The 25,010-nt window shown below is 50.5% G+C and overlaps 1 protein-coding gene across 1 annotated transcript in view; it reads right to left on the reverse strand.

The window, feature by feature from the left end:
- FSTL4 (follistatin like 4) overlaps window positions 1-25,010 on the reverse strand; it is a 412,856-nt gene that overhangs the window by 40,645 nt on the left and 347,201 nt on the right. Inside the window, exon 7 of the mRNA XM_030927157.1 lies at window positions 10,636-10,802. Coding sequence (XP_030783017.1) covers window positions 10,636-10,802 — 167 coding nt within the window. The remainder of the gene's footprint in view (window positions 1-10,635; window positions 10,803-25,010) is intronic.

Raw genomic sequence — 25,010 nt, forward strand, 5'->3', positions numbered from 1 at the left:
CCCTCGGGAGAACTCGAGGCTCTTTTGCGCTTATCAGGCTGGGGCACGCTGGAATCGACCAAAGCTCAGAGCAGCAGGAAGAGCTGGAAAAGCCCATCACGCATGGATTCCCACCCTCTACTGATGACTTGTGCTGTGCCTCCAACATAGTCATTTAACCTCACCGTCTGTTTTTTTCTTGCTTACCAAGTACAAATCCCTGCTCCCCAGGAGCACAGACTTAACTCTTGGGCAATCACTCAGGTGCTAAGGGGTGTGTGTCAGCCCTTGGAGGACTTGAGGGGCTGCTGGGTGTGTTATGGCTCTTCTGTGAGCACCTAAGCATCACCTGCCTGTGGCTTCAGCTGGGGGAGAAGCTGACTCTGTAGTAAGTAAAATAATGTCTCTGGGTGAAAATGATAGGCATCATATAATTACAGAACAAAGTGCATATTGTTTTCTGGATATGAATACCGGCCACAGAAATCAAATTTACCTCGTTGGATGTGAGAAAATTACTTTAACAATTGATTTATAAGAAGCTACATAAAACTAAGCCTGCAATCCTTCCTCTCCTGAATGTTCTTTGAGATGCATCTGAATACTGCTATCAACGCTTGATTGAATCTCTGTACTTGTCTCTTTATGGATGGCTTTTTTTTTTTTTGCTCTGATGCATAGAACTGTATTAGCAAAATCAAGGTTCCTTACAGAAATAAACAGATGTCAGATTAGACCATTCTTTGTATTGATGCACATCTGTTTTTTGGGAAAGAGATGATTTTAAAGACATGGTTCTCGCCTCTTAAAAAGCAATTTTCTAAGTATCTCCCCTTAATAAAGAACACAATTAAATGAGACTTAAGTATTAAACAATAGTTAAACAGCGATGAGATGGGGGATGTTGTCACAGTGATCCATGGGAGTCAGGTATAAGCAATATGGAAATGAGCCATCAATACTGAATATTTAGTGACTAAATGTTCAACGCAAGGACTCCAGAGTGATATTAGAGTTTAGGTTAATGATACTGTCAACGTTACAAGTTCAGACTCAGTTTAGAAACAATTATTCAGAGCGTTTCCAAGGTTGCCCTCCTCAGGAGCACCCCAGCTCTCTTTGCGGGAGGAGGGAGTAAAGAGGGGGTCTCTCCCCCCACAATCCTTCAATTCTGGCTGCTAGAATGCCACTAACTGTAGCATCTCACCGCACAGTCGAATGCAGCGAAGCTAAACACAGAGTGACATGCAGTGCCTTGGTGATGGTCGTTCCTCAAACACATCTAGACTTGCCTGGCCCTTATCCAGACCAAGCCAGGACAGCATGCACGTGTGGGTGAGCACACACAGGCATCCACATGGACACAGGCAGTACATGCGAACGCACACACGGGGGAAGGAGCACACTCAAACATCTACATGGATACGAGGCACACATGATGTACATGCATGAGTACACGTACCAACACACTGGCTCTCTAGTGCTGACCTCCGTGACCAACACTGAGGTTACAGCGCCATTCACTTCCTTCCAGTCCCTCACAGGACGGACTTGCCATCCTGCAAAGACCTGTAGAACCATCCTCTTTCTCAGAGTCCTCTCAAGGGAAAGAAGTCTCTGCAACTTGGAGCAGTCTCTAAGTAGCTGACTGAGCCCCCTGGAAGAGGGCTGTTGTGGGCAGCTGCATTCAGTGTGAACAACTCGGACTGGCCTGTCCTCCTGCCCGTTCCCAGGTTCAGGTATGGAAGAGGGAGTTGGAGGCATGAGAGAAGCCACTGTGGGGAGAGCACCTGGTTCCTCCAAGGCTCAGGGCATGTGTGGTCCCTGGCTGACTTGGGTGTCCTCTGGTGTGTGCGGTCAGTCTCTCCTTCTGACCGTGGGTGCCAAAGGGGAGGCCCTCATCTCTTGAGGATGACTCATCTCTTTGTGCATGACTGTATTATCCTCAGCATGTCATATGGTTCCTGTACATAACTGGAGCTCAATGAATATTTGCTGACTTCAGGGAGGTGTGTTAGCCTAGCATGCTACCTTCTGGGGAGCCCTGAGAGGAAGAATAGTGAAGAATTCATATTACCCAGGGAGGTCTGGCCTTGCCCTCTTTGGCTACAGGGAGGCAATCTCTAGGCTCTGGAATGTCATGCCTCATAGGGGTCTCTTTATTTGCCTGGGGTCTTTAGGCCAGGTAGTATCAGTTCTGCCTCTGGAGGGGCTGAGGATGAGGGGGCAGTCACGTGGGCAGTATTTGAATGAGCTCCAGCAAAAACTTTGGACACCGAGGCCTGGGTGAGCTTCTCTGGGAAACTGACGCCGTGACAGTGACGTGTCTATGACTCCACTGGGAGAGGAGAACAGAGGTTCCATGTTCAGAGCCCTCCTGGGCTCTGCCCTGTGGGCTTCGTCACTTGGCTGACTTTAATCTGTACTCTGCTGTATTCAACTTTAACTGTGAGTATAACACTTACAATGAGTTTGTGAGTTTTTCCAGCAAACTGTTGAACCCTAGGGTGGTTTTGGGAACAACCTGACTTCCAGTTTATGTCAGAAGTGAGGGTGTCTTCTGTGGAAGAGCCAACTTCAGTTGGCTCAAAAACTCAAATAGGGAAGTTCTGACCTAGTGGTATGTGTGCTGGAATTGCATAGAGGGACAAACCTGATTATCTGGGTATACACAGGTGCCCAGGCACCTGCAACAGAAGGCTCATGCCACAGACATTGCTCTGAACCCTCCACTTGTCCACCCTTAGAGGCCAGAGGGCAAATACCTCTTGACCTGCCAGGACACGGGACTGTTATGTAGTAGGGGTGGCAGCTAAGGGGCCCTCTGGTGAGGTGCAGGCCTGAACCCTTGAATGGGGCTTTGGCTCCTTGGCTAATTAGCCTGGCATCCCCAGCTGGGGCGGGAAGGGACTCAGGTTCTAGACTGCACTGCAGCAGTCATCTGAAGTTCCAGACCACCTCATACCCACTGCTTTCCTTTGGAAAACCTGCAACCCTCTTCCTGGGGACCCTTGGATCATGAATCCCCAGGCTGAGCAGTCTTTACCAAGGGTTCCAGCTCCTGACTCTAACCTGGACCACACTCACAGCCATGACAGCTGATTCCTGTCCTTGAGACACTCCAGAGAGGATTTAAGTAAATTTCCTTCTACGGCTCATTTCAGGGACCAAGACGACTTTCAGTTAAGAATTTTCTCCTGACACGGCGTTCAAAACTCTCACACGTTGTTGGAGAGGGCGTAGACTGGTGCAGCTATTGTGGAGGGAGATTTGGCAAAATCCATCAAAACTGAAAATGCACCACTTCCAAGAACTTATCTTACATGTCAACTTACACACATGTGCAAAGAGGTGTGTATAAGGATGTTTACTGCAGTCTTGTTTGCTGTAGACAAAACCTGAAACAGGCTGAATGTGAGCTCCGCTGCATGGGGCTGGGGAAGGGGAGTCCAGGAAGAGCAGTGCTTGGGCATGGCTCAGGGGCTGCAGGACCTCCTGGTGACTCCCTTGTCCTTGCTCAGTGCGGAGAGTGCCCTTGGAGGGGTGGTCTCCAATCTGTAGTGGCCAAGAGAGGCACCAATCGGCCTCCTTCATTGGCTGGGCCTCTGTAGGGAGGCAGTGAGGAAGAGACTCTGTGGGGAGTTCCTGGGCTCTGCATTCAGGGCATAGAAGCTGAATCAGAACCTTCCTGAAGGACCCTGTACCTTGGAGATGGGGCCGGAAGTGGTCACTGAGTACAAGTTAAGCCCTGAGGCCAGGGCTTCCCTTAAGTCTTTCCCCTAAAAGGAGAAAGAGGACCTCGAAAGAAGCACTGAGAAAGCAAAGGCCAGAGGAGGCACTTGGCAGGGCAGAGTTACCCCACAAGTTCCACAGGCTGGAGTACCACAGGCCCCGGCCCCCATATCTTGGAGAGCTCTGGACAACACTCCCAATGGTTTGAACTCATTCAAAACTCAAAAGAACTGGATGTTCAGATGTTTTTTGACACAAGCTACAGAGAATTGGCCAAAGCCTTTAAGTGCTTCAAGTGTAGTGTTTTCTAAGATTTTAAAACAAAATGTACCCAAGCATTTAATGAGATTATTTTAATGCAGAGCCTACAACCACTGTCTATCGTGGTACAAACAGCTCTCCATGCTAATCAAACGCCTCTCATCTTTTTACAATGAATTCATGACTGGTTCATATAAAGACAATAAAAATTAAATGAGTCATGAGCTCCTAAATCATTTTCTTTTGGTCTTTTTAATAACTCACTTCCAAAGAAGAGCTAGCTGAGAGTATACGCTTCATTAGAATTATTTGTTCCTGGTTTTATACCATTTAGGTAGGGGGAGAAAAGTGAACCTTTTTTAACACATCCTTCAAACACTGCCACAAATACTTTCTTCTAATGGGTTTTGTTTTTCTGCTTTTATCACCGTACTCTGCCTGCCAACATTTGAAAGCCCCAAATAGCGAGATTCAGTGGAAAAAAAAAAAAAAACCCACAACAAAAAAGAGTGGCTCTTTCAAGTCATTTGAAATATACCAAGTTTGTTGTAGGCCTTTTCGTTTTTTCTTTTTCTTTTTTTAAAGAATACAATAGAAAAACGTTTTCTCTCCCTCAGAATATCTTGCTAAACAATTCCACGTGCTGGTCTCAGAGCACATTGCTTCCTTCCTTGCTGGGGCCAGAGGCCAGCAGCCAGTGAGAATAGGAGCTCCACACACAGGGACCCATATCCAATTTGATACATTCCACTGGGGCCTGGGAACTACAGACAGCCCCACAGCAAAGACTTGGAATTGCTGAGGGCTAGGTATTATGTCCCACAAGCAAGGAACCCAGAGAGCTCTGGGCCAAGGCATGTAGGCGGCTGTAGGCCCATGGACAAGTTCTCCATTCCTCTGAATGACTTAACCCCACGTGCCTCACGGGGCAGGGGTATGGGATGAGGTGATGCTTATGACCTGACCGGCACGGAGCCTGCACCGTGTATGAATGGTAACAACCCTGGCAACAACACTTGTGATGGTCCAGCCCATCAGCCATTACCTGTGACTTTTGAGATGCCCTATCCCTATTTCTGTGGGTTCCTATTCCCTGGCCCTCAGGGTCATAAGGGACAGTGAGGAAGACAGTTACGAGACAAAGGGCGGGTGACGTTGTTGAGGCAGGACATGCAGACTAGGTTTGGGGACAGTCACTTCACCCCTCCCTGAGTGGCCGCTGTGCAGTCTGGGTGGTCAGAGAAGCAGAGGGCTGAGGCCCAGAATGGGTTTGCATGTTCTGCTTCTGCAGAAAGTGAGGCAGCACCCCATCCTTCCCAACCCCAATACCTAGAATGGTATTTCCCAATACCTAGAATGGGGGCCAGAGTAGGGAGGGAATGTGTGGATCTGCTTCTGAGATGGGTCTCACCCCAGCCCCCAAAGCCTGGACCTGAGTCCCCAGGAGACAGGGGCTGCAGGGGAGGCTCACCAGGGAAGGGTCCCCTGTGGGGGCTCCACAACAGGGGCCGGGGGTGAAGGCTCCCCTTCTACCAGACACACTCCTGGGGGCAGCCAGGCCCAGGCCCAGGTCATGCAGAGCACAGGGTGTTGCTGGTGGCCACCCCTCCACTTAGCTTCTGAGGTAGGGGCAGTGGGCTGTGCCTCCTCAAGGACTGAGCTGAGCAGGGGCACAGGGCCAGGTCAGAAGCATAACCAGACACACAGTTGCTTCAGTAACGAAACCCACAGTCGGCCAGGAAGTAAACAAATTACAGGCTGCACTTGTTAGCTCTGGGGAACATGAGCGTGAGCAGACACTATTGATTTCTCATCAAACAAACAGAAGGCGGCGTCATAATCCAGAGAGCCACTGCTAGGAGGGGCTGCAGGGTGTGCCCTGGGCTGCTGAACTGCTGGGGAGCACCTGTCTTTGGGGGCCTTACACGATTCGTCCATAATTCTAGCCTCTGCTCAGTGGTGGACTTGTTTTCCCTCCTGCAAGCTGGGGGGTAAAGCTGAAGCCTCTTGCAAGGCAGTGGCTCAGGTGTCCTTAGGAGACATACCAGGTCCAGGCCCAGGCTGAACTTCCTGACAACCTTAAGAAGGCAAAGGCCAGGTATGGTGGCTCATACCTGTAGTCCCAGCACTTTGGGAGGTCGAGGCAGGAGGATCACTTGAGCTCAGGAGTTGGAGGCCAGCCTGGGCAACATAGCAACAGCTCTCTCCACAAAAAAATAAAAAAATTAGCCAGGTGTGGTGGTGCATGCCTGTGGTCCCAGCTACTCTGGAGGCTGAGGTGGGAGGATCGCTTGAGCTCTGGAAGTCGAGGCTACAGTGAGCCAAGAGCATGCCACTGTGCTCCAGTCTGGGTGACAGAGAGAGACCCTACTGTCTTAAAAAAAAAAAAAAAAAAAAAAGGCAAAGTGAAGATGTCATGAACTGAGCCCAGTTGAGCCAAGGCTCCATCAGGGGAGCCTTGGGTGGAAGCCAGGGGGACTCTGGGGCACTGCTGCACTCCAGATGTGCCGCTGGGGAAGTTAGAGAGAAGGAAGACTCGGAAAACACGAACAAGGCTCCCCTCACTTCTGGGCCCTCTGTTATTTGAATTCCCTCTTGGACGCATGTTTAATCTTAGGCTGGAAAAGGCGCTCCAGACTCTTGCAGCACACATATCTGACCATGTCACTCCCCCATCAAGCATCTGTGCTTCCCCACTGTCCACAGGGCAATTGCTAAGACTCTTAATGTTAACATTCAAGGACCTTTATGTTCTAGCCCCAATCTGTCCCTATACACTTCTTTCTTACTCACTAATTCCTGTCTCCTGAAGCCCGAGGAGGGCTCCATTTCTGTGGCCCCCAGAGCAGTTGTTAGCAGATACCTCGCCTCCCTGGAGGCTGCGAACAGTGTCTTTGTTCTATACTCTGGTACGGAACTTGTGACTCTCAGGCACTTAGCAAGTGAGTCAACCCAAATGATGACTCCCCATGTACGCCACCTGGATGGGCCACACGTGATTGGGTGACTCATAAGTGCTTCTGGGAGCAACGTTGCTCGCTGCAGAATCTGACTGGCTCCTTCTTACCTGGCTCCAGGCGAGAGGGGTACATTTACTTTCTGATCAAATATCATTCTGATGCTCAAGGCATGCTTGATGTTTGCAAGTCAGGAAAGTTTAATTACATGTGTCATTAGAATGGCATTCTGTAATAGCTCTGTGACTGAATTCATTAACAGAATTCTTAACAGATAAGACAAGACAAATTAATATTTTGTTGCTCACGAAAGCTTCTCATTAAGAGAGTAGTGAAAAAGTGATTAATATTTTGTTGCCAATCAAGATGTCTCATACAAACGACAAAGAAAGGAGGCCCACACTCCTTCGTGCTCTGTGATCTCCCCGCCTTGGTTTTTGAAGGTCGATCAGCTTCCCCCTGTGCAGGCGTGTTTGGGCATCACCACTGATTACAATGCCGGTGACTGTATTTCATCGGTCGCTGAGACACTTCAGGCCGAGGGACTCTGGGAGCCTCATCAACCCCAGAATCTTTGCTGCAGCAATGTTGCAGTCCTGGGCTGTTCTCCCCTGACGAATTCTTGCTTCGAAAATGCAAGTGAATCCCGATGACCTGGCTCTAGCCCTCTTCAGCCTGATTTCTTCCAAGGGTTGCTTTCCGCACCGTCCCGAGTGGGGCTACTGCTTAGGAGCACCTCTTGTGTGCCAGGCACTGAGCTGGGTCCTTGACACACTTCAGCCTAAAAACACCCATGTAAGGAGGACATCATGCTTTTTCTCCACAGGCTCAGAGAAGTCTAACAGCTCACCCAAAGCTGCTCTGGATTTGCTGGAGGTGGCGGGTCAGTGCCTCTCTCCCTGGGTGAATCAAGGCTGATGTGGACAGTGAGACTTCAGTCCCCGCTGCCAGCCGTGGGGACATGCCAAGGTCCTATCTGCCTGACCGGGGAGCCTCACCCGGCTGTTGCTGGCTGCTTGGTCAGGACTCAGGCTGCAAGATGCTGAGAATGCTATTTAGCAGCAGCAGGAATAATATTAATGATGGCAACAATAGTAATAATGATAATGACAGTGATAATAGTTAGCATTTATAGAATACCATACGTGAAGAGCCTTAAATGCATATTCTCATTTAATCCTCACTGGAACCCTATGAGGCTGGTCCTATTATTTATCCCCATTTCACAGAAGGGGAAACTGGAGCTTAGAGCAGTCAAGGTTACTAGACTAGTAACTTTCCAAGGTTCTAGCTAGTAAGTGGCAGAGCCCAGGCTCATGCCCTTCACTAGCAAGCTGTGCCGCCTCCTTCCCTCAGGTAGGGGAGGTGTGCGTGTGTTTTGTGTGTTTGTAGACATCGGGCTTGGACCCCTGCGGGGCTGGCGCTGCCCTGCTCCCTCGCGTAGGGGTTCTGAGAAGCACTGGGCCCTGCCTCTTTGTGGGCTACTGACTCAACCAGGAGCAGCAAGTGTTTCCTGGGAGGTAACAAGGGGCCATTCATCTCTGGTTGCACCCACAGTTACCCAAATTGCTAACCTTATTGTGAAAAGCAGAAATGCAATTGAGTTGGTGCTGGAGACATGTTTGAGGGAGGGGCAAACCACTCGAAGTAATTTAATTAACTGATGGCAAGTACATTAAGTGGAGTCTTGCCTCTGCTTTTATTTCTGATGTCTTTCAATGGAGCACCAAGTAATGCACATAAAATGCTCCCACAGATACAGGTGGACCTGTCCCAGTACTGATCAATCTTTACTGGCCAAACATGTTTAAAAGCTGGCACTGTACCTTGTGAGCAGGTACAGTGGAGGATATCACACTCACAAACATGCACCCCAACACAGTCCAGTCTTTACAGATAGGACACTGCTCTTTCTTGATAAGCTCTCAGACAAGCCCTCACCATCGCAGGCCCAGAAAATGAAGGGTTCTGCCCATCCAGCATCTGTCCAGCAAGCACCCACCAGGATTGTGCTGCGTTGACACTCAAAGCTGTATAGGATACTGGCTATGTTCACCGTGGTGGGAAATCACAAGGAAACCATCCTGTCCAGTGTGACAAGGCTAGGGAAAGGGCACTCCCTGGCAGCGCTGCCCGGGGTAGGACCTCCAGAGTGGCCCCCTCTTTCCATCTGCTTCCCCCATGACCCCCAGGGTGTAGCTGAAGGGGCCTACAGAGCAGGAGAGGACTAACTTTGGTGGTTCCTGCAGCATTTCATGCTGAGTCTCTCTCCCCACAAGTCTCAGAGTTGGAAGGGACCTTCAAGGTCACTGGGTTTAGCTGCCCTCTTGTGGCTAGCAGCATTGCTGACCACAGTCCCTGCTTGAGCTTGCATATGCCCCTTGGGATGAGGAGCTCCCTCATATGGCGGCTCCCTCCTGTGGCGGCTCTCTCTCTCCATGGTGGGGCAGGTTTGATGGCTGGAATGGGGTTCCATCTAAGGGGCCCAAATTGATCTCCTGTTGAGGTGCACCTTGTGCTAGTCCAACTTATGGGGTCGCACAGCCTGGGTCAGCTCCCTTTGCCCCAGCCCCTATCCCACCACCTTTGAGATGTTAGCAGGAACTGACCATTCATCCCACGGGTCTTTCTTCTCTGGGCAAGCATCCCACTGTGGACCAGCTGCCCTGTCCTGTGCCAACAAGGCTAGGACTGCCCTCTCTTCTGCCTGAAAATTATATACCTGTTACTGTAACCCAAGACCCGTCAGCTGTCCTGGCAGCTCACTACCTGGGTGACATCACTCTGTCTTCTCAAATGAACTTCTGGGAAGGTACATCACCTCTTGTGCCAAACTTGGACCAATAAATATCCTTGAATTATGCCACTTCTTTAAGTCCAATAGAAGGGAAGTATTGCTAATGTTTTTCTTACAGATTAATTCATTGAGGATCAGCAGGTTAAGAAATTACTCAAAGTCACAAAACTGACGTGGGTAATGCTGGGACCCCAACGGAGGCTGCCTGGTTCCTCAGAGCACAAAAGTACCCCCTGATGGCCATGCTAGGCTGCATGAGCTCAGCTGCTTTCTTCCACACAGCACCACTTAACTCATCACACCCTTGTCCCCTCACCCAGCAACGAATGTCCCCAAGGTAGGTCCCCTCTGGCCTGACCTGGTTTCCCTCCACCTTCTCATCTGGCACCTGGCACTTGTCTTCCAGCCAACCCAGCCCAGTGGCTCACCTCTGCCCTCTACCCCTTCCCTGCATGCAGCTGTCTGCAGCCTACCCAGCATTAGGGCCCAGAACCTCCTCCTAAGGTAACTCAGGCCGCTGTTCTCTCAGCTGTGGAGCCTGCTGCACTCTGCTGGCCTGTGGTCCATCCCTCTGAGCCCTGTGAGCAGGCCCACACAGCCCATTCTCAGGGTCACCTCCAGGCCTTTGCTAATGCAGCCCTGTTCAGAGGCCTCCTGTCCTGCCCATCGCATCCCTCTTCTCTTCCTTAGCCAGACATAGCTACAAGGCTGATGGCCACCATTCATCTATTTTCTGCTGTGGTGGGACTTGGATTTTCTGATACTGCCAAGCTGACAACAGGCTAGAAAAGCACCAAACACGGGATGTTAAACTAAAACTCTCCGGCCCTGCCACTGCCTGTGGCATCTTACCCAGTGTACTCTCCCAGGGAGGTGCACTTGAGCTCAGAGTGCTTCCAAGTGACTTACATTGATGTCTTCCAAGTCCAGGAAGTTCAGGGTGAGCCCGTTGCGCTTCCAGATGATTGGTGGCCTCAGGTCTCCATGGACGGCGCAGGTCAGCACTGTGCTCAGCCCCACAGTCACTGTGGTCACACTGACCCTGTCCTCTGGGGCGAGGCTGAGCTGAACCACTTCTGCAGAGGGAAAGGAGGAGGCACAGTCAGGTGCAGGCCCAGGGAGTGGAGTCTCAACTCAAGGTGAATAGCCATGAATTTCCTGGGTGGAAGGGGCCCAGAAGGGCTCCACAGCTTCCTGAAAATTGTTTACAATGTGCTGACTAAATGTAGAGATAGACACTTTTGCTGGGCGATGAGCCAAGACTTAGGTCAAATGCCCAAAAGGCTGTGTGAGTCCAAACAGGTCAAGAACCATAGTTAATGTGCAGGGGACAATCTGAGCCATAGATTTGTGTCAAGCCAAGAATGTGGGCTGCTAAGGCTGGGGGGCCCACCAAACTGAGAGACCAGTGGGGAAGGGGTGCGGCACCCTGCTCACAGCTCCGCTGGCCTACTGGAGTCTCGGCCTTGCTAAGTGCAGGGAAGGTCTGCTGAGTGAGCCAACAGGTTTCTCATCCATCTGGGGTCAGTTTTAAAGGTTGCGCTGTCTGAAGTCTGGGGAATGAACTGGCTGATCTTTGGTTTGTTTCTGTCTGAGGACTCGCTGAACTTTGGATTTGGATTTCTGTTCTGTGACCATGCACTGTAGCTTTTAATTTTCTGAAGCATACTTCAGGCTGCAGAAATTATTAGTCCTTGCCATTTTGCACTTGATAACTGGCATTAGGACTGATCATTCTTCAGGCAAATGGTAAGAATCTAAGATATTTCTCTGCAATCACAAGTTTTTTGAAATTCTCAGGATTTATGAAAAAATTAATCAAACTCAGGCTGCTTAAATGACCAAATGGGATCAGCTTTGGGGGAGAGTCAGAGAACACTGATGGGACTGGCTCCCTTTTGCTCTCCTCCCAAATCTGTGCACTCAGGGAGGCTGGGGCAACAGCCAGAGGTGGCATGAGCTGCGGGAGGCAGGCTGGCTCTGGGAGCAGTGGGTACTATTTTGTCTATTCCCTATTCATGCTTACGACTCTGTTGGGACCTGGGGGACCCCAACAGATGTATCCCCCTGAACTGGAGCAAAGCAGAGTTGGGAGCTGAGCTCTGTTATTCTGCGGGATGCTTGTGAGCTGTGACCAGGCAGCAGCAGCCCCGCAGGCAGCACATCTGTGCTCACACGCTCTTGCCCTGGGAGAGGGGAAGAGGGAGGGAAAACAGCCGCAGGTGCAAGGCACAGCAGAGCAGCTGAATTGCAAGCAGGGCCCTGAGGTCAGACCCTGAGCAGCAAAGCCCTCCCTCCTCCACAGACGCTGAGGGGCCCCGCCCTGGGCTCACAAAGATGAACAAGATATGCTAGGTGCTTCATCAGTGGTGTTGGATGGATGGATGAGAAACGGAGAAGATGAAATAAAGAAGTAAAAGAGCCAACAGGCCGGTGGAGAGGGGACAATCACACTCAGGAAAAATGTGACTCACGGTGAAGGAACCCTCGAGGAAAGATAAGCACCGAGTGATGGACGCAGACGCAACTGGCATAGTATTTTACCAACATTAAAATGATGCATTTCAAGTTCCCCCTTAAATCAAGTTCTGCTCGCTACCCTCCCACCTCCAAGTCATGAGGTTTATTGCTCAGGGCAGGAGAGAGAAGGCACTAACTCTGCAGCAAGACCCGGGCTTTGGAGAGGGGAAAGAGAGAGTGAGAATGTGCTAAAATAGTTCAGCTCCCGCCGTACTCTGCGGGTCAGTAGGACTCAGACCTCAGCATTCCCCCCAAGAGAAGAGGAGGTGTCCTTTCCTCACCAGATGACCAAGAGGCTCCCCTGGGCCACGAGGCTTTGTGCCGCTGCTCCTGCCACCTGGGGCAACCACATGTGTCTGGGCAGAGCCAGAACCACCTTGGCTCCTGGTACGGAAACAGGCCCAATTTTCCCAGATAACTGAAGCTTGAGAAACTTCAATTTGTTTTATCTGAGTTCTTTTAACAGAAAACCACCAGGCCTCCTAGATTACTGCAGCCGGACAATGAGACACACACCTGCTGCCTGTTGACCATCTCCTGTCTTACCTCTCCCTAATTCCCCGCTATCTAAACTCCGAACTTTAGTCAGAGAGATGGATTTGTGACTGGTCTCCCATTTCCAGGCTGATGTCACTGAGATTAAAGTCTTTCTTCCCTGGCAATACTCATCCACTCCGTGATGGACTTTCTGTGAGGTGAGCAACCAGACGTAGGCCGAACCCCTGCTATTCAGCAGCATCATCTCTGTACCTGAGAACTGCCTTGGGCTGCCAGACCAAGGTCCAAAGGGAAGTGCCCCTAGCCTCAAGGGGCGTGGAGGCCAGTGGTGGCTGTGGGGGGCTTTGCTTGGGGGAGCCTCCTGACCCCCGAGTCCACCAGGCTGTGAGCCCAGATCATGAGCACACCCAGGGCTGAGCTCAGCTTCGAGTGACCTCAGACAGGGCAACCCAGAGTCCCTTGCCATGGGAAGTGAGGCTGCAGTGCACCACCACGTTGCTTCCCTGGGCACTCAGAAGCCAGCGGGGAGAACAGCTGGGATGGGGGTGAGGGGGTGAGGGGGTGGGGGGAGGGGTGGAAGCTAGAGACACAGAGCAGTTTTTAGACAGAGCACTACTTACGTGGACTGTTAAAACTGTCAGCTTGCGCTAATCTTTACAATGGATTGAGCATTTAGTTGTGTTTTTCTCCCAATGGGGTGAGGCTTGTGAAGTCAGGTTAGTTACAAAAGGAACCTAGATTTTCCCTGCACGTCTTATCTGTGGTCAGACTTGAAGGAAAAGACCAATTGGGCCTTCGGGGAGGGGCTTGGAGGCCACAGCAGGGCTTCCCCTGGGCCCTAGAGATCCACTTCTCAGGTGTGGCTTCCTGGCCACCTGTATCTTATCTCTGGGGGTGGGTAATTAAAACATAGATTCTTGCCCTTCTACCTCAGGTTGATGCAGACTCTCTGGTGGGCTGGGTGGACATCCAGATTTTAACAAGCATCCCCAGGGGTTCTGTGGTGGCCTGAGAACCACTGTGTTACAAGATGAGAAGGGCTCTGGGTACATAGAGAGGGGGAATGCAGGTGGGAGACAGGGAGATGAGGCAGTCTGGTAGGCGTGGTTTCCTGGGGCTCCAGACACAAGGCTAGGAGCATGGCCCCTCATTGGGAACACAGGACTGATGTGAAAGGTAGTATGCCCTCCTCCATGTGGCCCCAAAGTCATATATTCCAAGCAGCTCTAGAAAAATGTCTGCGGGAGCCTCAAACATGGGGCTAATAGGAAACAAAAATCCAAGTGGGAGATGAAAGCCTTCTGTGTCCCTTTGGGCCTGTGCCAGCTGGGATAACTGGCTGCTGCATCCTCTCTGAGTTATTCCCAGTCATTTGTATGTAGAAGATGTGCACTTTGCACAGGAAAAACTCATGCAAAATTAGAATGTGTGAATACTGATAGAACCATCGTAATTCTGCTCCTGTCAGCTACGTGAATATTAACCAAACAGCAAATATTTGGATCACTTAAAGTTTAATTAAATGAATGTTTTATTGGATTTAATTTGTGTCAATATTCCCCAGCTCCTTTCACAATTCTGAAGGGATTTAAGGCTACTGAGCCCTCTCCTTCCACCCTCACTCCCAGTTATTTCCTGGTCAACAAGCCTCCCCCTGGCAGGTCCTCCTTCCTTGCTAAGTGGCAAGAGTAGGACTAAGTGGCTTCCCAGGGTGACTTCCAGGGAGAGTATAAAATAAGACAGCACCATGTACTGGGCCCCAAGTGAGCAGGGCAGGCCACCTGGCCCCCAGGCCTGGCTCTGCTACTGACAAGCTCAGTGGCCCTGGCAGCTCCCTTCCTGTCACTGGGCCTCAGTTTAGACATGGATACAACGAGGGCTTGGGCCCCCCCCTTGCTTTTGCCTCGGAGCCGATTATTCTATGTTCATGTCCCCGGAGACCCCCTGAGTCTTGCAAGTGCTCCCACTGCATCTTTTCTTGCCCCTAAGTGTCATCTGCCCCTGTTCTTTGCCCACCTACCCATGATGGTAAAAGTGACACCTCCAGTGGCAGCACCAATGGGTGCCAAGTCCCACTGAGGTTTCCCTCCTCACACCCTCTGAGGACTCCCCTGCGCCACCCCAGACCCCCTATAGCCTCCTGCATGGTCACCCCTCCAGTTTGCCCCAGCTGCCTGCAAGTCTCTTGTTGCCATCGGCAGAACAAGGTACATCTCAGCCCTGCTCAACAGCTGCCAATGGCTCCCTATTACCCACAGATCACCACATAGAATCTAGAACAGTCCCCAGTCTTGCCCCTGCTGTGTCTCTAACATTTTTAACCACTGTGCCAGCTGGCTCCCCGTGGCATTTGTGTCTTCAGACCTCAGTGTGGGCCTGCTTGGCACCTGCTACTTGTCCATTCTGAGCTCCTCACACTATTGGCCCCTACCTCCAAGATGACCTCATGGGATGTTTCTGGGACCCTGACGTTTTTAATGTAAACAAACACTTGGACGGATAATAGGTGAAGAATATTGAAAGAGACTGTCCTGGTGAATTTATCAGAACTTTTACAGGCTTAGTAACAGAAACACTCAGAAATGCTCATCTATTAATAGCTTAGGGGAAAAAAGGTGGTTTAGTTCCCACAATGGGAAATCTAAGGGAGGTGGAAGAGGTTGCAGGCATCCAGGGCCTTTGACAGTGGCATTCTCTACTTGGTTGCAAGATGTCCGTTGGTGGTCCCACACTCACATTGTTTCTGTATGTGGGATTCCAGAGGAAGGTACCAAATCTTGCCTGTGAGCCCTGGAAAAAAGCATGGGGGAGCTCTGATTGGCCACATACAGCTCCTGTGTTCTTCCCTGAAGCAAACACTGAGGGCAAGAGGATTGAATATTGTGCAGGTACAGGACTGATTGGCCCATCAGGCCTAGGCTGAGTGGCCACCTCCACGGGCAGGGACTAGGTGTTTGGGCTGGGGTAAAACGTCTCACGGAAAGGGTATACTGGGCAGATCGACACCCTATGACCATCATAGGGATGCAGCAAGGGCCCCCTCCCTTCCCTCCATCTCCATCACAACTGCATCGGGAAGCCTGGGCATCGTGTGTGATCAGGGCAGATAGCTGCAATCATACAGTGAAGACCGTAAGAATCATCAGAACTGAAACCTGATCTAGGCTGCTGCAGTCCTGCCTCTACCCTGCCCCTTCTCTGGAGAGTGATGGGGGCAGCTTTCACAGGGAGGAGATGTGGCCCAGCTAAGCAAACTCCACCATCCTGTTGAGCCTCACATCCTGATGGTGAGGGTCTGGAATTTGTGGAGATGGCCTTCTGTCTGTGTTCAGTGATCGCACATCTCCTGAACCTCACCCGTGCTGGCCACATCTGCAGGGCTGTGGACCAGCGAAGACCCAGGCCTGGTCTCTGCTCTGGTGGGGAGCCAGGTCACATGAGAGGAAGGTGAAGATGCCACATGCAGCCCTCCAGGGGACAACGAGTGGTCCTTCCGGCCCCTGGCTGTGGCTCCAACGCCCCTGTGTTGACTGACCATCTGTGGGCTCATTGGCCACTATATGGGAAGGTTTCCAAAGTCCGTGGAAGACCAAACGAGACATGCCCAGCGCTCAGAGTATGATCAGGGTCAGTGAGGGGGCTCGGCCAGACACTGTGTCTGGGTTGAGAATGTGTCTACACACAGAGGCTGGTGTCTTCGGAAAGAGAGGGCTGGGCTGGGGGTCACAGCAGCCCATCAGGGAGCTTGTCTGGCACTGCTGGGCGGAAGTCCGTGCCCACAGAGAGACTGACGCCCCGCTATGAGAACTGGCATTGGAGAGCTGCTCTGCAAGTAGGGAATCTGAGGAGGGCAAGGGAATTGGAGGGTTCCCAAAGCTCAGGGCTTCCCATGATATCCTCCTGGGATGATGGCCCATCAGTGTGGGCTGGTTAGCACAAGACAGAGCTTCCTGGGCCACTAGCTAGGCTGCATGCCCCACAGTGGGATTCTGGGCAGGGCTGTTTGGTACTCTGGTGCCTAGCCCAAGGCCTGGCATACAGTAGGTGGGCTCAAGGCCATGACCTGTCTCTCTTGACCCTTCAAACCAGTGCAGTAGCATACCCTTGGTTTTCCAGACATGAGATGCCACAAACACCCATCCTCACCTTTCTCCCTGAGTCTTGGAGCTTGGAGACAAAGGGCGGTCACAGGGAATTAATGGGCTTACCATAAGCAGGCTAACAAACATCCTTCCTGAAAGCAGGAGGCCATAACATTTCAGTTGTTGGAGAATTGGGTTTTAGTTCCTATTACAGCTTTCCCTTAATCTCAGGCGCTATTTCTCACACTGACTTGAACTCGATGAGACACTCATAAACCCATCAGCACCCTCTCAAACAGGATTCTGGTGCTTTGTAGCGATAGAAATTAAATTTCTCAAATTCTTGTCAAGCTGGTGTTAGTTTTCTTATGTCAGAAACACACTAATGGAACACATTCCTACTTGGACATTTGCCATTTTTCAAATGATGCTGTTGGTGAAAAAACCCCGTCAAAAGCTCAGTAACCTGCCTGCACATCAATATTTTTGACTGAGCCTCGGAGGGCAAACTCAGGCTCAGGGGCCTGCTTGGGAATGAGGGCAATTTGGAGAGAGCACAGGCCAGGCGCTTAGACACATCTCTGTAACTGCAGTCTCTTCCCACATTGTTCTTCCTCTAAATTAATGTGCTTTCCTGAAACAAACCCCTCAGGTGACCTGGGTGCCACCAAAGAAGCTGTGGCATTGGAGTGACAAAGCCTATTGATCTGGTCCCATCCCTGTGACCAGAGCCACACTGTGAAGTTGGTGAGAAGGGGAGGAGCCAAGGTGGAGTGCGCATGCCCAGTGTCTCCTGACCAAATAGGGCAACATCCCAACATCTCCTGGACCTTGTGACTTTGGCTGGTGTTTACAGAGTGAAGCTGCTTTGGCATGTCTTGGTGGGCCGGGCAGGGCAGGTGGGAGGGATGGTGTGCTTTTTGTCTCCTCTGTTCCCTCTACCAGAGATTGTCACTCTGGGATTCTTTCAAATAACTGCTGAATCTTTGTGGATGGGAGGCTGGGGACAGGATGTCTTAAAGCCTTTCATCTCGACATTCCTGTTTAGAGCACCAGGGTGCATCTAGCCTGCACAGGTGGCTCTGTATTAGCCAGACTTGCTCCAAAGCCATACAAGAGAGCACTTGCCTCTGTCCCAAATCTCCTGTTTCCTTATGTGTAACCGGATTCAATCTTCCTGCCATTGTCATTCCCTCTTGCTGGCTTCATTTTGGGGATGGCAATAAAATTACTAGTTAATTACCTGCGGGTCAGTGGGTAATCTACTTTTCCAACTGGCCTACGTTGCTTGGTGTTGCTTCAACTTTTATTACAGTTTAGTTATCAAGTTCTGCTCTCTGGTGTGAGCAAACACCTTTGTAAGCTGCATAAAGGCTGAGACTATATCTGTTTTATTTATGTTGTATCCCCACACCTAATACAATGCCTACCACGCAGAAGGGACTTTTAATAAGCAGTTTTAAGCGAGTGAACTACCAGGGTAGTGCTCAGACAACAATTATTTATGGGGCTGGTACCAGGAGCCAGGATACAGTGGGAATATACTGGCGAGAAAAACAGGCCCGGTGCTTGCTAACCTGGAGCTCATGGCTTAGCAGGGAAGACAAGTGTTAAGTGGGGAGGGAGAGCAGAGGCCTGAATCTGTCTACAGACCCCAGGTTAAGGGCCCGTGATGCCTGTAGAGCCTGGTTGCCCTCTTTCTTGGCAGAGCCCTCCCTGTGTGCCTGGCACACCTGTGTCCTGCTATCAAGACATCCCAGTCTGGTGTAGTATCCTCCTTGTTTGCAGGAGGGGCCTGTGCAGGGGCAGGGTTACCTGGGCATCCCTCTGGGCTCTGGGGTTCCATTTAGCCTCCTCTGGCCAATACATCTTTTTGGTTTTGGGAAAACTAAACCTCAATGTGACTGCTATGTGCAGATGAACAGGAAGTTAGAGCAGAATTCAGTGCCCAGGGGCTGTGACATCACCATCCTGGGTGTCATGGGGTGCCACAGTGTGGCAGGCAGGAGAGGCATCCATCAGAAGGATCAAAGGGTCCGTGCTGAGGTGGACAGCACAGAGCCTCCTGGTCAACAGGGGCATGGCTGTCACAGTGCTGCGTACCGGCTCTTCCACCCCCGCTGGTTCCTGTGTGTGGGGGGTAGCCTTGGTCAGCTCAGCCAGTCTATGGGTCTCTCCCACCCTACCAAGTCTACACCCAAAGATGATGGGCATACCTCTGCTCAAGATATTTGCAAAAGGAAAGTATCTTAACTGCCTATTACTTTGGTGTCTTAAGGGGGAAAAGAATGTATTACCTTATATAATTATACAGAGCTACTCAGAATTTACAAAAATTCATACAGATCTCTAAGGTTGGGTCCAGAATCTCCTGAGCAAGTCAGTGGAGAAGAGCAAACCGTTTTTACCTAACTAGCAAGAGGGGGCCATGCTGTGTGTTTCCAAATGCCAGCTCATCTTCCAATTCCTGTGCACTCATTATCACTATTTCCTGGCCTCTCTTGGAGCCAGAATGAGGCCATGTCATTGGGTTTGACATGGTAGGTGATGGGAGGTGACCGTGCCTGGCCACACAACCTCTGTGTCATTGTCTTGGTTTGTTTTATATGTCACCTTGACTGGGCCACAAGGCACCCAGATATTTGTTTGAGCATGATTCTGGGTGTGTCTGTGAGGATATTTCTGGGTGAGATTGACATTTGAATCAGTAGACTGAGTAGAGCAGATCGCCCTCCCCAATGAGGGTGGGCCTCATCCAATCTGTTGAAGACCTGGATAGAAAATGAGCCTGGGTGAGAGGGAACCCTTCCTGTCTCACTGCTGAGCTGGGACATTGGTCTTTTTCCTGCTTTCAGACTGAAACTGAAACACTGGCTTCAACAGAAGCCAATGTTTTATTGGTTCCATAGAAGACATATACATCTTCTGTTGGTTTTATTTCTCTGGAGGATAACACAGTCATCATCCATGCTCTCCTCTCCCTGCCTTTGGAGGCTGTGTGGTCATGCATTTGATGAGAGCGAAGAACACGGTCTAGTCACTGTTGAGGGAGAGCTGCCTGACCCCATCAGACTTGATGAGGATGGGAAACCAGCCTTTACTGTATTATACTACTGAGATTTTGGGATTTCTATAGCAGCTGGTGTTAATTCCATAACACACCCCCCTCAGAAGGGAAAGAAATACCAGTTAACGTAAGGAAATGGGAAAGAGACTTTTGAGAAGCCAAGTCACCCAGGTCAGGAACCTTCTGAGAATGTTCTAACAAGAGTAGATCCAACTTTGGCTCCAATCCCCCGAATATCTTGTGTACAGGGATTTCACTCCTTCACCCCACAGCTGTATCTGTTGCTACAGGGTCCAAACTGCTGGGCTGAGGGAGCAAGGGCTGGGGGGAGGGGGTGTCTCAGCTGGGCTGGCAGAGAACATGTAAACAAATTACACAGTACAATAACCATTATGGATAGAAAGAACAAGATGAGAGAATACCAAGAGAGTAGCAGGGAGGGCTATGAAGATGTGTGTGTGTGTGAGGTGGTGGTGGTGGTGGTGGGGGGAAGCCTCTTTGAGTAAGGAATATTTAAATGAAGATCTTTAAAATGAGAAGAAACCAGCCAAGCCAAGAATGGGAGCAAGGATATTCTAGTTAGAGAAAACAGCCCATACAAAGGCCTTGAGGCAGGGTGGGGGCTTTGAGTGCTCTGGGAGCTGAAACAGACCAGTGCAGCTGAAGCACAGGGCACAAGGCAAGGGCATGTGGCACAGATGCAGTCAGGGGCAGGAAATAGCCAGTTGGAGTGGGCAGAGCAAAGTAAGGACTGATGACTTTAATTTAAGGGACTGAAAAGTGATCAGAAGGATTTCTTTTTTTTTTGAAGAGTCTCGCTCTGTCACCCAGGCTGGAGAGCAGCGGTGCGATCTCGGCTCACAATCAGGATTTTAAGTCAATCAGGGATGTGACATGATTCGCATGCTGAAGGATCACTCTGGCTGTTGTGTGAATAATGGACTGGCAGGAGAGAGGGAAAAAATGCGGGGGGACCATTTAGGAGGCCAAGGCAGTGGTCCAGGAGAGAGACGGGTGGTGACTGTGGAGATGAAGAGGAAGGGACGGGGCTGGGAAATAGTTTGTATGGGGTGGGGAGAAAAGAGAGTGTCAGGAATGACTCCCGTGTTCCTGACTTGATCCTCTTGCATAATATGGTGTGATTTCCTGTGATGAAGCAGGCTGGGAGGGAAGGTCCAGGGACCCCACACAACCTTGAGGTCCCATCTTTGTCTTGATGATAACCCCGTGACCCTCCCAAGGCGTTTGATTTGAAATGTAATTTGGGATCACTTTCTTGGCCTCCTCCAGTGAATGAGATTTGACGATGATTTCTAAACTGTGGCATTCTTGTTATTAAAAACCCTCCTCTAAGGAAGCAGAATAGATGCAAGTCTTTATCATCCGGGTCCCCGTCTTCCCAAGTTTCCTGGGGTTGGACTGTGTCCGGCGGGCCACTCCAGCAGCAGGAGGCAGACACAGAGCCTCTCCTACTGCATCCCTTCACCATTTCCACCCCACAGCACAGGCTGTGCCCTCTCCAAATGGGGGACTGTGCTTCACATGCAGGAAGGGGAGAAGCCACTGCATCCTGAAAGAACATGAATAAATATAACTTGTTTTCTGTTTAATTATCCAGTCTCCTGAGAATGCTCAGTCATGGCTGTGTTTTGTAAACAGGCATCTGCAGACCATTTTGAACAATTTACATCAGTGTATTTGTTTTTGATTCCAATTTCCCGAGTGTGCCACGGTGCTGATGAACTCCTGATGAGGGGTTCCTGTGCCAGCTATCAGCTCTGCTGCTCCCAGGGACCACGGAGCTCCTGCTGCCTTCTTTTTGTAAAGGAAACATTGCTCACAGCCTCCCAGCCCCTCTCTAAGCACGGCTCCCAGGGACCTCCACCCTCTACCTCCTGGTCCAGGAGGAGCCGTGATCAGACTCTTCCTCACTATGGAAGACTCCTGGTATCCTGGTTTCAGGGCTCACCTGAGAAGCTCTTACAGCTTGTTTGCTGAATATTTAGTAACTTGGGTAGGGAGTTCAGCTGAGCCCAACTGTTGGAAGGGCAGGGGCACTGGCCCCTGATGGCCTGGTTTGGACTTTGGCAGAGGGGTTCAGGAGCAGAGTTTGGAAAACCCTCATCCCTCTCCAACTGATGACACTGCGGGCACGAGCAGAAAGCGGAAACGTGGAGTAAGGAAGCCCTCTGAGTGCAGTGGTAAGCAAGGAGGCTGGAGATGTTGGGAGCAGGGCTGGCGGGGCCTGTGGTCTGGTGAGGAGCCTATGTTTGATTTTCTTACAAACTGTTGTAGGATTCTATGCAGGATACTAAAATGGTCTGATTTACACCTTTAAAGACCATCTGTGTATTGGTGGAGATGGTCTTCAGCTGTATTAACAGAAAATCCTGACTGGAAATGGGGCTGGCTAATTCGGGAAATTTGACTATCTCCATCACGAGAAGGCCCCAGTGCATGTTTTCTGGGCAGGTTAATTCCATGGTTCCAGAATGTGACCAAAGCCTCAGGCTCTCTCTTTTCTGCCCTGCAGTCCTCAGTACGCTGCCTTGATGCCCGTCGGGGTTACCGGGAGGCCTACAAACAGTTGGAGGCATCACATGTAGGTACACATCTGGTGGAGAGGATGTGAGTTTTAAGAACTATAAACAAAAATAAAATCCTAAGATACCCACCAAATGAATGGACCGCCTCTTAGCCAAGAGGACCCCAGAAAACTCTTAAAAACTGAGTCCCCAGCCATGCAGGGAACAAAGGTTGGATATGCCTTGTTATATCCACTCTGTTTTGCAGTTTAGACACAACAATGGGCCAACATTCATGTTAAAACAGAGCTCATGAGAGTGACAGGCCAGGCGCGGTGCTCATGCCTGGAATCCCAGCACTTTGGGAGGCCGAGGTGGGTGGATCATTGAGGTCAGGAGTTTGAGACCAGCCTGGCCAACATGGTGAAACTCCATCTCTACTAAAAATACAAAAATTAGCTGGACGTGGTAGCACGTACCTGTAATCCTAGCACTTTGGGAGGCTGAGGCAGGCGGACCACTTGAGCTCAGGAGTTCAAGGCCTGCCTGGGCAGCATGACGAAACTCCACCTCTACAAAAAATACAAATAATTAACCGGGCATGGTGGTGAGTGCCTGTAGTCCGAGACTACTCAGGAGGCTGAGGTGGGAGGATCGCTTGGGCCCAGAAGGTGCAGGTTGTAGTGAGCTGAGATTGCACCACTGGACTCCAACCTGGGCAACAGCAGAGTGAGACCCAGTCTCAAAAAAGAAAACAAAAAAACAAAAATAAACCAGTGCCAGAACAGACTCTTTGTGGTAATAAAATACCAAATTATAAATGGGACACAAAGCCATGCCAGGCAAGGGTTAAGTCTCGCACCCCATGTTTGAATAAACTGCGCTCTACCTGCCACAAGGCTTTTCCTTTCCTCTAGTGGCTAAACAAGCACTGGCCTTGAGATAAGCAATTCTGGAACAACTGCAGCTCCCCCGGAGGCCGACTCACTGCCCCAGCCCCTGTTCTGCAAGTCACAACTACAGCTGCAACTGGACACGAGACTGATTTCAGTAACCTTCTCCTGATAAGAAGACCACTGACCCTGGACTGATCCTGGCTGGTTTACACAGGCTGCACACTTAGTGCCTTCGCATCCTGAAAAGACCTTTTCACCTATAGAGCCTAATTGTAATAGAGTTAAATGTTAATTTTCCACCCCAAAGTGAAAATGGGTCATATGTTACATGCATGTTTGTATATACATACACATGCACCAGGACCACCTTCCTAAATATCCACAGCTCCTCCCGTAACCTGTAGAATATATCTACTTGGCCAATCACATTCAGCATAAAGCTCCAACCCCAACCCCTTCTCCTTCCAAGCGCCTGTCTCTGGTCTTTTCTGCAGGCTGCACTGCCCAGTCTGCGGGATGGCCACCTTGCAGGCTGTATCCTTTATAAGAAAGAAAGTCTCCTTTTCTAAATTGACACTTGTGTGATTTTTTTTTAAGTTAACAAAACAAAGAAACTTCTCCAAAAACTCCCCAGCCGACTTCCCCTCAGGTTCATTGGCCAGATCTGTGTCACATCACTCCTAAACAACTGTGGAAAAACCATCCTGACTGGCACCAGGACGTTGGTGGCTGTGGGGAGAGGTGGGCAAACAGGTTCTGTCAGGAAGGAGGGAGGGGTGAGGGTGTTGGGACAGCACTCTGTTGGTTTGGGTGTTGGGGGGTGGATGATAGAGGAGGCTGCCACCCAGGCATGGCACTCCGGACCGAGCATGGCTCTGAGAGCAGGTGCCGGGGGGGACTGATTGGGCCACCTGCCGGAAGAGGGGCCAACAGGCTTGACTGGATGGGGAGATTGAGGGAAAGGGAGGAATCCAGAATGAATACTGGGTTTTTGACCTGAAAAACTGTGTGGGTGATGGTTCCATTTGCTGAAAGACTGAGGGTTAGGATAGACATTTCAGCTGAGATGCAGGGTTCTGTCTTTAACCATGGGAGGTGGGCTGAGGGGGTAATCAGTTGGATATGGGAGTTTGGGGCTCAGGAGACTGGCCTAGGCTAGGCATGCAAACTTGAAATTCACTGATGCATAATACTTAGAAACACAGGATCACATGAGATCCCTGGGGAGAGAGTGTGGAGTGAGGAGAGATCTAAGGGTGCAGTTTCTGGGACCCCCAGTGTTTAGAGGTGAGCGGATGGGCAGGGGCCAGTGAGGAGGGTAGTGCTGCAGAAGGAAGGGCCAAGGAGGGTGTGGGTCACCTGTGCCCAGTGTGGCCGAGAGCTCCAGGTGGATGAGGAGTGAGATTTGGCCATGGGCTTGGCAACACAGAGGTCATTTGGGGCCTCTCATGTTTCATTAAAGCCCTGGGGAGTGAAGCCATCTTTGGAATGGGTTGGACAGAGAACGGGAGGTGAGAAGGTGAAGAGGCATTCTTTAGAAGGGTTTTGTCATGACGCAGAGCAGAGAAATGGGATGGTAGACAGAAGGTCAAGGAGAGTGGGTTGTTATGTTTTTAAGGTGTTGTGTTTGTATGCTAGTGGGAGTGATCAGATAGAGAGGGAGAATTTCAGAAGAAAAGTCTCTGAGTGGGTGAGG

Source organism: Rhinopithecus roxellana, chromosome 3 (assembly GCF_007565055.1).
Source record: "Rhinopithecus roxellana isolate Shanxi Qingling chromosome 3, ASM756505v1, whole genome shotgun sequence".
NCBI classification, from domain to species: Eukaryota; Metazoa; Chordata; class Mammalia; order Primates; family Cercopithecidae; genus Rhinopithecus; species Rhinopithecus roxellana.